General features: G+C 43.4%; 1 protein-coding gene across 1 annotated transcript in view; it reads right to left on the bottom strand.

Annotated features, from left to right (window-relative positions):
• CPAMD8 (C3 and PZP like alpha-2-macroglobulin domain containing 8) overlaps positions 1–12036 on the bottom strand; it is a 60005-nt gene extending 47969 nt beyond the window's left edge. Inside the window, exons 1-13 of the mRNA XM_054290877.1 lie at positions 11942–12036; positions 9192–9343; positions 7994–8016; positions 6962–7127; positions 6809–6861; positions 5620–5637; positions 4535–4589; positions 4279–4392; positions 3213–3297; positions 2831–2939; positions 1535–1762; positions 1228–1398; positions 747–875 (exon numbers count right to left, since the gene is read on the bottom strand). Of these exons, the coding sequence (XP_054146852.1) occupies positions 747–875; positions 1228–1398; positions 1535–1762; positions 2831–2939; positions 3213–3297; positions 4279–4392; positions 4535–4589; positions 5620–5637; positions 6809–6861; positions 6962–7127; positions 7994–8016; positions 9192–9343; positions 11942–12036 (1398 nt within the window). The remainder of the gene's footprint in view (positions 1–746; positions 876–1227; positions 1399–1534; positions 1763–2830; positions 2940–3212; positions 3298–4278; positions 4393–4534; positions 4590–5619; positions 5638–6808; positions 6862–6961; positions 7128–7993; positions 8017–9191; positions 9344–11941) is intronic.
• Between the last annotated feature and the right edge of the window lie 5100 nt (positions 12037–17136).

Raw genomic sequence — 17136 nt, 5'->3', positions numbered from 1 at the left:
CCTCACAGACCTGCTGATAACAAATCTCAGTGTGTTTATGGCCAAAACTCACTTTTTTTTTTTCCACTGAGCAATATGCAGATATTATCAGAACATTTTCTTGGGTAGGAAGAAAGCCTGAACAACTCTCAGAAAAATTATGCAACAGATGTCATTATTAAATCAGACTTTTTCTCTAGGAGAGGAATCACGACAGCTTTTATAGGGCAGGATTACATTTTTAGAGAGGCTCCTACAAAACCTACCAAAGAAAACAAGGCAATCATGTTCAGAGCCCAATAACTGGAGGATTGAACAGATCCAGCTGAGATTTAAGCTGGAAGTTCCAGTGAGACTACACAGCCTTAATTTTGGTCTTTAGCAATTCAGCCACTCCCACTAACATCACTTCCAATCACTTTCAGCAAGCAATCCGTGTCTGAGCATTACTGGAGGCACAGAACACACATTCAAATGTGAAATTATCAAGTTTTCCATGCCTACACCCACCCTGTCTTAACAGAAAGGGTTGGATTTGTGGATTGGTGCACAGAGCACCTAGAGAATTTTGTTTAGCACCTTGTGGAGCCCACATTCAGCAATTATTTGGTGGCTCCAGTGCAGCTTCTTCTTCCTTTGTGGTAGAAACAGCTCAAGATCCCAGAATCAGGAATGTCCAGAAATATTTAATTAGAACAAAGCTCTTTGAGCCAAGCAATGCAGTGGATTTGATTTAATTTCCATGCTGGAGGGTGCAGCCAACATACCTGGAAAGGTTTATCTGGCGCCTGGAGCTGGATGTGGCACTTGCTGGGTGAGTACCAGCTGCTGATGGACAAATAGTTGGGCAGATATTGATCCCCAGAGGGTTTCCCATCAATTGCTGTCACTTTGGTCTTAAAAAAAACCACAAAAAAGTTACATCAATGTTATGAATAGAAAGCTCATTTTGTTCTTTTTTAGTCTCTCCTCTCCCATTTTATACCTTTCAACACTTGACATCTTCACTCCCCAAATTTTGCCCCCTACCACCATGTTAAGGTGCATTTGGAGGAGCATCTTTTCATGGTGGTTACCAACATCAGTTCTCTTGGCAGCAGGAAACAAACCAGTGTTTGCTGTGTTGAAATCCAGAAGCTGGAGCTAAAAGGCACCGATTTCCTCTTTGCAGCACTGGTTTATAAAGTGCAGGTTTGACAAGATTAGTTCCATTAAAGCCTGCTAATCCCATAAGGAGCTTTTACCCACCTCCAGCCAAACATATTGGGCAGCTGTGGGGATGGAGGGGATCTCAAACTCCACCAGGCCATTCCTTGAGACCAGTTCACTTGTGTAAACGTTGTCCTTTGGTGTGAGCTCAGCTTTAATTCGGATGGTGACTCTGTCAGCTGGGCTTCCATCGGGGTAAGTGACCTCTACCTGCACAGTGGGGCATTTATAGAAAAATTAGCTTTAAATTATCAGCAATTCCAGGTGGGGAAAACTACTGGAGTCAACTTAAATCAGCCATATTAGTACACAAAACCATGAAAAACAGGATTATTCCTAATCTCACCTTGCCTTTGTAAGGCAGCCCGGGTTTGAACTGCTTCCTGGTGTCCTTGGAGTACTTGATGTCAATCAGCTGCTTCTGGACAGGTGTGGAGTCATCAAAGGTCACCTGCCTGCTGCCATCAGAGCTGATCACTGTGGCCCAGATGTTGACAGTGCCTCGGAAGTGCTCGGGGACATCGGCTGGCATCATGTCCCTGACACACACCTCGAACTGGGCCGAGCCATCGATCTGGGGTGGGCACACAGGGACGGGGTTGGACACCACACAGGGCACAGCAAACACAGGCACACGGGGTGGTGTGCAGCAGGGTTTGGAAGGGTTAGGATGGAAAGGAAAAGGAAAAAGGAAAGGGAAAAGGTGTCGGAATGTTCCTCACTCGGGGTCACCAATTGTAGCGGTGTTCACAGGGGTCCCAAGGACAAGGCAAGAGATAAGAATCTTTACTCCATATTTCAGAAGGCTGATTTATTATTTTATGATATATATTATATTAAAAGAAAATGATAAACTATACTAAAAGACTAGAAGAAAGGATTTCATCAGAGGGCTAGCAAGGAATGGAATGATAATAAAATCTTATGACTGACCAGAGAGTCCGACATAGCCAGACTTCGATTGGCCATTAATTAAAAACAACCACATGATACCAATCAAAGATGCACCTGTTGCATTCCACAGCAGCAGATAATTGTTGTTTACATTTCATTTCTGAGACCTCTCAGCTTCTTTCTTTTATGAAAGGATTTTTCACAAAATACGTCCATGACAAAAAGGAAGGGGAAAAGGAAAGGAAGAGGGAAAAGGAAAGGGGAAGGGTGCTTCATTTTCCTCCCTTAGCCATGGTCTGGACTAACTCTGTCACCTCAGGCTCCTGCTCTCCTCAGCCCCATATGCTTTTAAAACAGATTAAAACTATGCCAAGAAATTCTCATCCCACCAATTCCCAAAATATCCTGAGCTGGAAGGGACCCTCAGGGATGATCAGTGCAGCCCCTGTCCCTGCACAGCCACCCCAACAACCCCACCCTGAGCACCCCTGGGAGCTCCTGCAGCTCTGGCAGCCTTGGCACCATTCCCTGGGCAGCCTGGGCAATGCCCAGCACCCTCTGGGAAAAGACCTTCCTCCTAATATCTAAAATCATAAATATATCACGTAAAAATAAGCAATGGCCTCAGTTATAATATTTACACCTTCATTTTCTGATTTCCCATCAGCAAGAAAACAGAGCTGTGGGATAAGTGTTAAAGAAGACAGATCAGGCATTTTATCACAGGTGAGTCCATGGTCTCCCTCACCTGGGTGGTCTTGAGGACAGGGTGTCCCACTTCATGTCTGTAGTAGCCAACACCATTTATTGTCATATTGACAATTAACTTCCCTGTCACTGGTTTGCCAAATGTGTATCTGAAATGCAAAGGAGATGATTAATGACTTCCAGCTGGTTTCTGTTCTTCTGGCTGTATAAAGACAATTATCATGTCACCTGCACATCTAGAAAACATTACCACAGGAAGTTTTCCAAACTGTTATTTTTACCATGTTTTTGAAGGCTCTTACATCAGATAGCTGATGATGATGATTAGAAATCATCTGAAAAGCGTGCAGCAGCTGGGATCCAAGCTCCAGTGCCTGCACTCCAACCCAGAGCAGTGAAACCTGGTTTGGGAATGTTCCTACCTGGCATGGACAGTTCCTTTCTCACACAGGGAAAGGTCCCGGATGTAACGCGGGGGATCGATCAGCAGCTCAAACTTTGGCAACACTGCATGGAAAAGAAATAAAGCAGAACCTTTCCAAGCAGATCTCATTGCTCAGGTTATAGAAAAAAGTCCCCAAAGCCCTGACAGGAGCTGGTTCTGATTTATCAGGGTAACACCCAGTAGAGGGTCAATAAATTAGGTTGGAAATATGGGTGTGTATTCAATTCCCATCTGTTAGAGGTGGGGAAGATATCGTCTGTTCACTGGGCAGTTTTCTTTATCTCTCCCACAGTCAACCCTCCCTCCAGGAGATCTCTTCTCTTAATGGGCCATTAATTATTAATTATCTTCTGTCCATGGCCACTGAGTGTCCCTGCAGGGCTGATCCAATTCCAGCATCCCATGGGGAGATGCTCCGCCCAGGGGAGGAGCCAAGCATTCCTACCTGGATCCAATCTGAGGTTTTGGGACACCAGAACAGCCTTTCCGCTGGATACCCAAAGGAACAGTTGCCTTGTCCACTGGATCTTCAGAGGAAAACTCCACCCTGCTCCAGCAGAGCCACAGCTGGCACTGCAGGAGGGCTGAGCCCCCATGGGATGGGGCTGTGCCACCACCCTGACACACAGCGGGCAGGGCATGCTCTGACTCTGGCAGTGGTCTGTTTTCTTTTTTTTGTGCTAGTGCATTTGTATTTTTATTTATCCTGTTATTCCTGCTCCCATATCTTTGCCTGAGAGCCTTTTAATTTCAAAATTATAATAATTTGGAGGGAGGGGGTTTGCATTTTCCATTTCAGGGGAGGCTCCTGCCTTCCTTAACAGAGACCTGGCTTTTCTAACCAGGACAATCAACAACAGCAACAAACCAAAACCACCTTGGCAAGGTGACCTCAGCAAAGCTCGCAATTAACATCCCTGAAATACATGGCTCTAAGGAATTTCTCCTCATGGCATTTTAAATGTTTCAGGTGTTTCATCTCAAATGAAAGCATTTCTCAGTGTTCTGTACTTCCAAATGCACCAGAGTTGGGGTCAACTCACCATATTTCTGCACCTCAAAGGATTTGTTGTAGGTGTGCCCCTGCATCTCAGCAAAGATGAGCCATTCCCCAAACACTGGCTGATCAGACAGGGGAAAAGTCATATTGACAATGCCTGAAAAAAGAAAACAACATTCTCTGAGCTCTGTCACTCTCCAGCCCCTGCCAAGCCCCACTGAACACTACTCAGTGGAAGCAGAAGCAAAGGGAAATCACAGCACACAGAGGGGGAAAAAAATAAATAATCTGGAACTTACCACAACAAAATGGCTTCAGGTTATTCCATTCTATCATCCGAGACCCCCGGGGATCCTGCAGGGAGGATTAGGGGTGAGAAATGAGCATCACTCATGAATTTATCTCAGTTTGTAACAAAGAGCTTCCTTTTGTAATACACACACCTCTCTGACAGCTCAAATGTAACCAAAACCTGTCAAAAATGTCCCAAAAATACCTTACAGCAGGGGTATTTGCTTTCTGGAGTTATTTAAGAGCTCTGCTCCTGTAAGTAATGCACACAGATAAATGCCAAGCAGATCTTCCCCCTGCCTTAAGACACCAGTCCTGGATGGGGTGAACTGACCTCATTCTTAAAGGGAGCTATACAAGCAGAAAGACAAATTTTGGATAAAGAAACTCAGGTGAAATGAACCCTGCTGTTTTTGTCAGCATTAAATCTTCAACAAGAGTGAATCCTCCTGCTTTCTGACAGGCAAACACATTAAAAACAACAACAAAAAACCCCAAAACTAAACAACAAAAAAAATCTACAAAAACCCACAAAAAACCAAAAACCAACCAACAAAACAAGACAAAAAAACTGCCAAAAAACCAAACAACAACAAAAAAAACCCAAAAAAACAAAAAAAACCCCCACCCCAAAACAACAAAACAGCACCCAAAAAACACCCCCCAAAAAAAACCCCTTGAGCACAGAGGGAACCTCTCATCCCCCTCATAAGGAAAAGGACAGGAGAACCTTTGCTTTCCATGAATTTCTACTCTCCACTATCCATGTTTGGGTGCAAGGATTGGAGTGAAAAGAAGGGAGAAGAAATGGGGCTGTCACAGTTATAAATCACAGTAAACCAAGCCAATTCTTCTCAGGCTGAAAAATGGGAATTAATTTCTAAAAGTGAAGTAGAAAACCAGGATATTTGCTGGTGATGGCAAAAAAACCAAAGGCACAGAGATCAGATAGAGACACAGGGATAGAAAATTGCATTGGTTAGGGGTGGGAATGGCAATAATGGACAGGAAAATCAGAAATTTGTTCCTTTAAATGCTACACAAACCTTGTACCTCTACAGGGCAGGTGTTGGAAGGGCACACAGATACTCACCACAACATAAGCTTCAATCTGAAAGGAAAAAGAAAATAAAAGGCTTTATGAAACAACTTTTCTGCTTTTTGTGATGAAGTGTTGAGTCAACATAAGTGTGAGACCCAAAGTGACAAAGTTTGAACATCTCTGCTAAGAGTAGCCTGAGAAACACACATTTAATTCAGATATCTATCTGAAAAAGTGACAATTTTCAGATTTGCACCTTATTAGCTAAATAAGGTGCAAATCTGAAAAATTCTTGTCTCTGCTCTGGCAGGGCTGCCTCCTATTTGCCAGCACTCCAAGAGTTTGTATTCACCTCCAAAGGGAGCATGACCAAGTGAAAAAAGCTTAAATTATAAATTACATATTGTAAAAATTACAATTTACAAATAAATTACCAATTGCAAATAAAAACTACAAATAAAACAAGCTGTCACAAGCTATGCCCAAAGAGCTTCAAAATCCAATTCTGTTTCTGCTTAAGTGTATTGGGGAGCACCCCCAAGGCTGAACTTCCAGCACAGGGCAGCCTGTGCCTGCTGAATTGTTTTGGTCAAAAAAGACCCTTTTATATGTTATATAATAATATATATTATATATTAATATATAATATTAATGTAATATATATGATTTTTATTATTTTTATAATATTAATATAGCATTAGTAGTATAATGTATCAATATATTATCAATAAATTATACATATAATATATAATATAGAAAATTTATTAATAATGTATATTATTAATATATATAATTCTATATTATAATATATATTATTTTTAATATATAATATATCATATATATTATATATATTATATAATATATATTATTTTTAATTTATATTTATTTTCACATATATCTCTATTTTATATATTAATATAATGCATATTTTTATTTATATTATTAATATAATATATATTATTTATATATTTATAATATAAATATATAAGTATATATTTTATTATTTTATATTATTTTTATTATATATAAATACACATAATATATATTATATATTACATATGTAATAGATGATTATATATTATTATATAAATATTTATTATTGTATATTAAATATATTATATAGAATAAATATAAAACCTATATTTTATATAATTCTCAAATGTTCAAATATTTGAATAAAATGCAGGCTACCAAGTATTCCATCATATTGCACAATGTGAAAGAAAACGGATTTCTTTACCCTGTCATTGGCTGGCCTCAGGTCAGAAGTCACCATGAAGAGATTTATCAACACTAAAAAAGGAAAAGAGGGAATTTATCAGTTGCCAAACAGAAAAGCTCACCCTAAAACTCCCCTTGAAAGCATCTGGCAAGTTATCCAAGGTGATTTTACCTTTCTGCTTGGGTTTGTAGACAGGTTTGTCGGTCTGGATGAACACGGAGGAGCCCTTGCTGTCGATGGTGACTGTGGTGTAGTTGTGGAAGATGTGCCCTTCCTCTGCCAGGTGCCTGTTGCCCCAAACCTTCAGGTGAGCTTGTCCACGGAGCCCTGGAGGCACCTGAAAACCACACCAGGAGGTGAGGAACACACAGAAAAACCTCTGAGGATATCATTGACATTGAAGTGAGCAAGAAGAGGCACCCGCTGCGTTTTGGTGTCAATCTGTGTTAGTAGTGAAAGGAAATTTAAGGACATACTAGGTTTTCTACAATATATAAACCTCAAAGGAGGTAAATTCATGTTGAAACAGGGCAGGAAATTCTCTCCTGCCCTCTATCATTCAAGCAGAGTGATGGTTGATCCATGATCCACACATGCAGCTCCCAGAACAGAGCTGTGTTATGTGGGGAAACCAACCCAACAGAGGGAAAAACTCAAAAAGTCCCCAAAACAAAAAGTGCATGCATGTACATGTTCAACCAGCTGCTCAGAGAAATAAGTACTTTAAAATTACTTCAGATTAAAAGTGACAGAGTAAAAAGTCTGATACCATTCTGGGTGCACATAATTGAATATTCTGTTCCACCACCCCCCTTTAATATCCCAAAGATGACAAGCCCAAATTAAGTCCCGAGTCAAGAAACCAAACACTTTTAAGGGTTTGTTTTTCTAGTCCCACTCCATTTTGCCAATATTTGAAGTCATAACCCCCACGCAGAATTCTCTACTACCATTTGTATAAAATAACCCCAACACAGAAATTTATGTGGAGCCACTGATTTTCTGTAGTGGTGTAAAGGTGAGCTGTGATGGGTTGAGCTTTGTTGTTTTCACTTTCCATTTTTCCCCTGGTGAAGGCAGTGTCCTCCTCACTGTGTGCCCCAGAATGTGACATTTATTTGTGCCAGAGATCAATGGTTGATGTGGCTGAGGGAAAATCCCTTACATGTTCACTGAAAACATCTTTAAATTATTGATACTCACCTTCAGCTTAATAGTTCCTTTATCTAAAATATGAGAGAGAGAGAGCAAGAGTTATTCTTAAGGTAAGGCACTAAGATTTTAGATCTTTGCAGTTGAGTGAAGGAAGACCCCCACACCACAGAGCTGCTCCCTTTTTTGTGATTTTGCTGCTCCCTGCAGTATCCCTTTGTGATTTTACCTGAAATAATTTTCCTGCACTGTCTGCAGGGTAAGTCAGACCCAGTAGAGCTCTCCAAAATAAACCTGGTCCACATTTATTTATAACTTTTGCCCAGGTTAAATTGCAAAGTGCTCTGTGATTGGAGAGCACCCCCAAGGCTGAGCTCAGAGCAGCCTGTGCCTGCTGAATTCTTTTGCTCTAAAAAGGAACTGGCATCGTTTGGGACTTAAACAATTCTCAAAACAAACACTCATGGGATCTGTTTGGATTGCTGGATCCAGCCATACCTAGGAGTTCTCTGGAGCATTTGCTGCCCACATGTGTCAGCATCACTCCCTTTGAATTGCTTTGCAATTGTCAAGCCACTTTCAAATCATCAAGGGGAGGACACAACCAGAGAAAATCTGTTCCAAGAAATGGAATGGTTTCCATAAAACTCCCAGTTTTAACACACAGAAGGGTTAAAACATGAGGGCTAAAGAGCCTGATTGCCTTGACTACACTGCAGCTTCCACCACTACTGACAGTGGCACCACAGGGCTGCTGCAATTCACTTTCAGCACTGTAAATTCACTCAGTTGGATACTACCAGATCACACTGATTTTACTCACAGGACAAAGGTATCTGACTTGGATTTTAAAGATTTATCCAGCTACACAAACATTACCACCTGTCTCAGCAACACCCAGTCCTAAAGATGGGGATTGTGTTCCCAGCACTCGTTTTGGAGAGAGGAAATGGATGATGATGATGATGTAGATTTTTTATTTTTCTCAAAATTAAACGTATAAATATTCAGGCATCAAAAGGAAGTGTAATCACTATAAAACTCTAGAATATCAGTTATATTGGGTGTCTGGATGTCTTGGTGTTCCAAAGTTATCAAAGTGTTTGAGATCAAAACCACATTAACACAGAGAAGGCGCAGCAGCAGCAAATCCATTTGTTTGATGCCATTATCACCTAAAGCAATTCTTTAGGAGATACCAAGGTGCTCCCCCAGCACCTCAGCTCATCCATCAGGGCTCAGAGCTCACCCAGGACCGTCCCATGGCTCCGTGACACCGTCTCTCCCTTGACCACCAGCTGGATCTGCACCGTGGTCTCCTTGGCAGAGTTGAAGATGGTCACACTTATGGCTTCCTCCACCCCAGAGCGGAAAACAGAAGGTGCTGCAATCAAATAACCCCTGAGGAGCACAATTGGAAGTGGTCAGTCAAGACACAGCCACAAGGAATGGCTCCATTTGTGAGGCACTTCTTGTGTAGCAAAAGGAAAAGAACAAATGCTCTGTGGTGTATTTCCTCCTGCAGGGCCACATTTGTTGTCACCAGCAGTCTAAGCCTGTATCTAATGTATAAATATAATTTAATATATAATTATCTAAGCCTGTATCTAATGAATCTAATTAATTAAATTATAAGATAATTTAATGTATAATTATCTAAGCCTGTACCTAATGTATAAATATAATTTAATGTATAATTATCTAAGCCTATATCTAATGTATCTAATTGTATAAATTAACAGAGCCCAAGTGGCTACAAATGGCTACAAATCCTCAGAATTTAAATAAAACCAGTAATATATCCATGTTTATTGCATCTATAATAATAAATTCATATTCAAGTGAATAAATGAATAAAACCCCATTCATTTATCTACTATATGTAACAAACTAAATGTACTACCATAAAAGAGTTAAAGTTCATGAAGGAATAAGGAGGTACCTGAACTTCTCAGAGCTTCATAACCAAGGCTTTCTTTTAAACAATTTTAATATTTTTAACTCGATCACATGGCTCCATTTTCATAGTTCAGCCTCATGAAGGAGAAGTGAAGGGACTCAGATTTTTGGAGCTTTCTAAATGTCAGGCTCAAGGCATGTAACACACCTGACCTTGCAGTTTCTGCAGAAGCAGCCCAGAAACTGCAGCTAAAAAACCGAGCTCGAATTCCCAGCTCTGCCACCACATTCTTGTTCAAACAATTAGATCCTGCAAGCTTACAAAAGGCATTATTTTAGGAGGCACACAGAGAGCTTTAAAGCCACCCAAAACGACCTCCCATCGATGCTGCAATGTGAGAGTTTCTGAATGGAATCTGCACCACTCCTCCCTGCATGGCACCGTGCCATGAACTTGTCAGCTGAAAGCATTGCAGGCTCTGAGCCCTTTGATGCACTGGGCTGGAAGCAACACATTTATATTCTCTTCATGACACACCTTTCTGGGGTTTTTTCCCTACCCAAAAGGATTTTTTTTAAAACAAGAGGCAATTCCTCAGATGCCTTTTCAAGCCAAATTTCTCAGCCCGTGCCTTTCTGCAGTCCCACGAGTCGGGTCGCTTTAGCTCATGATTAATTATCACTTTGGGATGAGGATGATGGTGTTTTACAGCCCCCAAGTAATCTTTTATCAAATTCCAAGCCCATGTTCCTCTCTCAGCAGGCCTCATTGCCATGGAGATCCCATTACCCCCAAAGGAAGTTCAGAACTCTGTGGCATTTGAGTTAAATTGCACGGGGTACTCGCAGATTCAAAACCTTATGGCTGCCAGGTTTGAAAATTCATCAGAATGGCAATAAATAACAATAAAAAGTTACAACAGAGCCTGAAATGCTTGGTAAGAGAGATAGCTGATCTAGCTGCAGAGGGAGAAAGAGTACCAGCTGCATTCAGGATGAAATGATCAGATTTAAACTGTCAGAGCCCAGCAGTGCAGTGCCATATGTGAAGCACATGTACTCACATTGTTCCCAATTGCTGAAACTCCTTCTGAAGTATCAGTCCCTTGATACAACCATTTAAATCACTTAATAAGTGGCATTTGAAAATTAAATATTGGATTTGGCAACCAAAGAGTTAACTTGACAGGGACTGGACAGATCCTTTAAGGACTTTTAACTAACAGCTCTGTCAGGTTACACCAAAACTTGGCAGAAAATATTTTCTAGTAAGCAAGTGAGAATAAGTTCTCCATGGCATTCAGTTAATGCAGCTATTCACGATGCTGTCGGGCTATAATAACGCAGGGATAAAGAACAAAGCAAACCTTAATCAAAATCAACCTAAACACGCTGGAAAAGAGCTGCGGATTCAGTTCCTAACAGTGCGGGGAAACTTCTCTGACTTTCTCCCCGGCTGATCTTTCCCATTAAAAAAACCCACCAAAAGTCTTCACACGCTGCTCGGGAGCGCCCAGCGCTACCTTCAACCACCCCCAGCACGGCAGCAGGCGGATTCCTTAAATAACTGCCGGCAGATAAAAGCTCCGCTCCCGAAGCAGCTGCGGGCAGGTATCGCACGGGAGCTCCCTCCTCCTCCCGGTTCGCTCTGCCCGCGCTCCGGACACCGGGGACAACGAGGGACAACGAGGGACGGCCGGGGACCGTGGGGCAGAGCCGGGGACAGGGGGGACGAGCGGGGACAAGCGGGGACAAGCCGGACAGAGCCGGGGACAGTGGGGGAGAGCCGGGCAGAGCCGGGCGCACCGGAGAAGAGCCGGGGACCACAGGGAAGAGCCGGGCAGAGCTGGGGACGACTGAGGACAGCGGGGAAGAGCCGGGCAGAGCCGGGCACACCGGGGAAGAGCCGGGGACAGCGAGGGGCCGCCGGGCAGAGCCAGGGACCGCCAGGCACAGCCAGGGACAGCCGGGGGACCGCTTGCTCCATCCGCGACCCCTCCGGCCGCCCCGCGGGCTTTGTTCCGTGGCCGTGACCGGGCACAGCCGCTTCTCCCCCGCCGCCCAGCCCGGGGATGCTGCCGCGGGGTCCCCGGTACTTACTGGCGCTGGCGGGGCTGGGCAGCGCTCAGGCTGCAGAGAACGAGCAGGACAAGCAGCAGCAGTGCCGGGGCTTGGCGGGGCTCGCAGCCGGACATGGTGCCGCGGAGCCCGGGCCACGGCGCCGTGCGCGGGCAGCTGGAGCCTTTTGTTCGCGGCGAGCGCAGCCCGAGGCTCCGCCGCCCCGCGCCCGGGCTCCGCTCCCCGGTGCCTCTGGCCGCCGCCCCCGCCGCGTCCCCGCCCCCGGGCCGCCCCCTCCTGGCCCCGGTGCCCGCTCGGCTCCGGCCCCGGCTCTTTGTCTGCGGCTCCCCCGCCCGCCCCTGACAGCGCCGCCGGGGAGGGGGCGAGGGGAGGCGGCCGCGCCCCGCCCGGCCCCAGGTGCGCCGAGCCCGGCCCGCAGCCCCGCCCGCCCCGCGCGGCTCTGCCCAGCCCCGGCAGCGCCGCTCGGCTCCTCGCCTTCCTCCTGAGCTCCAGAGATGGGAGCTGAGAAAGCCGAAGGGAGCAGGACCGGGGCACGGTTCAGTCCCTGTGCGCTCAGGACTTCGTGGAGTTCTGCCCGGGAGCTGCTTTCCCACCCAAATTCCAGCACTGACTGATGCTCGTCCGTCCTCCCCGCTCCCTAGGCCCGAATCTGCCCCTCTCCATCCCTCTGTCCTGGGGATTGGGGCTGGGACAGGAGAGGGAGCCCTCAGTGCACCAGCCCGAGAGCAGAGCTCGCACAAACCGGGAAAAGCAAACCCAGGGCGACAGCAGAGGTGACAGAACAAATGCCATCTCCTCTACACAGAGATGTCAATGAATGATTCCTCTGATCCCTGCTGGAGAAATCCCAGGCACATCAGGGTTTCAGAGGGGAATTCTTGCCCCAGTAATATACGGAAACCCTCAATGTAGTTTGAATCGTATTTCTCCACCTGGCTTGCACACACAAAGAGTGCTTAGATTTTTATCTCGTGTGAAACTGATGCTCATTTTGATGTCTTCTCTTAAAAGTAATGTCACTAGCTCAACAGCTTTTTGATAAATTCAGATTATCTTTAATAATGGCTAACACTGTGAGATGTGGCTACGTTATTCTACTGAAATCTACCCTAAACCAGCACGGTCTCATTTTTGTGGAGAGGCAGAACAGACCTAGATAAAGAACAAACCCTTTTTGACAAATGAGACAAGATGAGACTCTAGAAGGACAGGGGTCACTTCCCAAGGAAATAATGAGCTAGGAACTAGGAGAAGGAATTTATTAGAAAGTACATTAAAGTGGAATGGTTTAGGTTTTGTTTGTTTAAGGATTTTTTTTTTTGAGACAAACTGAAACAAGCAAAGAAAAATATCTGGCAATTCCAAATTCTTTTCCAGTTTCTTCCTGTTTTGAGCTACAAACCCAGAACCCTGTCTGCAGAGCAGCCCTACTGATCCAGCCTCTCCTCAGGGTGACACTTCAGGGGATGTTGGGATCCTTTCTTTAAAGATTAAAGGAGGCAAAATGAAAATGAAGCACCTTTGCTGTTCCCATGGCATGGCAGAGATCAGGTATGCTTGGGCTGAAACAGCATCATGCTTTCAAAAATATTAATTCATTAATTACCTCTACACTCAATCCATATCTTTCTAGAGCAAACCATAAATGGTTCATTACAGACTTGTAGATGAGATCTATGGGGAATGTACCATAAAACGCACAAAATGCCACTAAACACCCATCCTGCCAACCACAGGAAGAGCTTTGAAAAATCTCTGGGTAAGGACTTTGAACAAGCAACAGGATTCAGCAATGGATTGATGCAGGCAGCAAAGTGCAGTTCTAAAATGGAGCTCCATCACCTTCAGAGCAACACACAAATGTGTATTTCTACATCTCAAAAAGCACAGAGAGAAATCACCCTTATGTGGAATACGGCCCTTCTGAATTGCACATTCTTTTAAAGGAGAGATTTCTCCTAAATTGAAGTTTTTCCATTTGATATTTACTGACTACAAGAAATCTCAGGCAATTACAGCCTCTGAAGACTGCAAACCATCTTCTAATTATGAAGGTATGTGCAATCCTGTAAATAAGGCTGGAATGAAAAAAAAAAGGAGGCTTTAGATATAATTTCAAACTATTTACTTGCTGAAATGGAATTTTCTGTGCTTGCCAAAATGAATCCCATTCAGTGTGATGCAACAGGTGTTGGAATTCCAGCAGCCGCCTGCAACCCACATCTGGTAATGGTTAGGAGTTAAAAGGAAGTTCTGTAAGAACTGCTCATGTATAAAAACTATTCATCAGTCACATCTATGGGCCATATTCACCCACCCGCTTGCTCTGCGCATAGCTCAGATTTTTATTTCGTTTACAGAAAACGTAATTCTGCTCCTCATAAAGTCTCAGGAATCTCAGGCACTTGGGAGCACGTGGGGGATTTCTGCTGGTGGCAGAAAGGTGAGGGAGGGACAGGGGTTTAGGGAACAAGGTGTGAATCCATCTGTGTTGGTTCTGGCTGGATCCAAATTCACACCCTGATCACTTCTCATCATTGCCCTGCACGAGAAGGAATCCTCCCCCATGTCCCAAATACCTCATAAAAAAAAACCTGTGCAATGTGAAAATTATCAGACAGGGATTTGTCAAGCAAAAAAATAGTAATAATTTCCAAGTGCTGCCACTCACAGCTGGGAATCCTTCTGCTTTTTCCCCCTCCTCAATTGCCAGATTGAACTCAGTCAGACAACTCACAGGAAACAGTGGTAGGACAAATCATCAATAATTAGTCCTTGCTAACCACCTCAGCATGAGTGGTGTCACTCACTTGTCACTCAGGTATAAAAGGTTATTCTCACTTGCTTAAATATTTTAATACATGTAAATTCTGCATAAAAGACTGTACTAAACCCTAGGCTATTAATTATTGAGTTTTGTATTAACTCTTGCCCACACTAGATTTCAGTAGAAGGTGGGTGAGAAATAAAAAAGTCATCAATTTCCAGAATTATTTCTCCCCCTTTCCCAGTGGAAAAACATTCACTTCAGTCATTGCACAGCACCAGACAAGAACAAGGCCTTGGTTAATTTTTACAGCATTATATTCATGCTAAAAAAGCCACACCTATTCTTTAACTCTGAGTTTTGTTCTCCCTTCATGTTTCTGTGACAGCCAAACAGAGATAGCAAACGCAGAAACTGATAAACTGCAAAATGTCCCAGACTTTGCCACACTCCTGCACCTCCCCAGCACTGAGGAAAATGATTTAACATCAGTCCAGACAGTGGCAGAAACCAGAGTGATCCTGCCCCCCAGGAATACAAACATCTCTAGAAAAAATTATAAAGAAAGGATAATTAAAGAGCACTTTTCAACTAAGACTGTAATCTAAGTAGCATGTAACACGATAATGATATTGAGAACATAATTATTAAATAGTTCTGTCAAAAATGGTTATTATTCATCTATAGAGCAGGAGAGTCTGATCTTTCACAGTAATATAGCGTTTTAATTTCTGACAAAGTGACTGAAATAGTACTAGGAAAGCATTCAAATGGAGGATTTTGAATGATTTAGAAGGGTGTGCTTATCATAAGGGGCTGTCATTCAGATTTTAGTCAGAAATAATTTCCCAATTCTCTTCTCAGCTCCTACATGACTGGTGAAATAAAATTTGTGTATAGTCTGACTGAACAGTAGAGTCACCTCCCATTTGCAAGAGATATTAAACAAAGGGATTAAGTTTTTAAATCCTACAATCTCCAAGCATACATTGTCTATATAAATTTTAAAATAATTTATATCTAGGGGTAACCATAACATAGGAAATTAAAGATCTTGAATTAGCAGGAAACTCAGATTTTGCATGTACATTATCACGGAAATATTTTAAAAAGAAACTGATCAGAGGCATTTGAGCCCACTCTGCAAACCTCATGCTGGCTGTACAGACCACACACAAATGCAGCGGAAGAAACAACCTAAAATAATTTCTGTGAGTCGAACAGGAATGCTCCCATATTCACTGGAACTGCTCTTAATTGGTGTGCCTCAGTGGTGCATTTCAGAGCTGTTAGATCTTCTGCCCCTCTGGAACTCTTTTCATGTCCTGGCAATCCCAGCCCAGCCAGCAGTTTGTTTATCATATTCAGGATGAATTTCCGGATCTCCAACAAAGTGGTATTTACTCCGAGGCAGGGAAGACTGCAGTAATCCAATAAGTTCTCATTAGCCTAAAATGCAAAAACATCTGCTGGGGTCATGAGCTGCTTTGCTGTTGATGAGCACAGGCTCAGCTCCCTTTGCAGCTCATGTGAACAGAGAGTTGAGGGTTTGGGGGACAAAGGAACCTCGGGGGTTTCCAGAGCTGCAGCTCCACCCCAGAGCACCCCAGGCAAGGGGGATCCTGCATTACCTTCACCCCAGAGCCCCCATTGAGTGAGCACAGAAATTACAGCAAAAAATGCCTTGACTCAGCCCTCCTGAGCTGGTGGTCAGGGGCTGGCACAGAATGTGGCCACAGCACCCAGGCAGGGCAAGCTGCAGGGCAAACCCAGCCTAAAATCTCTTCTTAAACAACCAAGAGTTTTGCAAGGGACAAATACTTCCATTTCTTGCTCCCCTTTCCTCCCAGGCTCTCACCCACCTGGCTCAATTCACAACTGCTTTCAGTTTTTCGAGGAAGGAAAAAAAATTCCCTTCCCCACAAAAAGCATCTTAACACACAGGAATGTTAATAACTGGTCAAGAACTTCTGGCCTAAAAGATGAATAAATAGGTAATAAGTACTGCACAAGTTCAAACAAAACAAAATTAAATCTCCATTGATGGATGTTACAGTAAGGAGAACATCATTAATTCCACAGGGACAAAAAAAAAAAAAGACACACAACCTGAAAAAAAAGAGCCCCTAATTTGTTTAGGATTCCAACCGATTTAGAGCATGTGACATTGTCAGAAAATAAGTGGAAAACACAAAATAAGTGGTGTCACATCTGTTTAGCTCCTGCTCCAGTGATTCCGCAGTTCTTTGTTGTTGTTTGTACAGTGCTAAATGACAGCAGCCAATTCAAGGTGGAGGAGCCTAAAACACTTCTGCAAAGAGCCAAACCAGGACCACTTAGAAAGAATAGAAAATAGAAGAAAAAGTCTCAGTTCAAAGCAGTTTAAAACCCTTTCCTGGAGAGGCCGAGCTGCTTTAGCTAACACTTGTTGTACCATTTATACACAGAA

Source organism: Melozone crissalis, unplaced genomic scaffold (genome assembly GCF_028551555.1).
Source record: "Melozone crissalis strain CALT ecotype California unplaced genomic scaffold, PUWL_Pcris_2 ptg000088l_1, whole genome shotgun sequence".
Lineage (NCBI taxonomy): Eukaryota > Metazoa > Chordata > Aves > Passeriformes > Passerellidae > Melozone > Melozone crissalis.
Note: the sequence above shows the minus strand (reverse complement) of the source record. Positions and strands in the feature narration are given on the sequence as shown.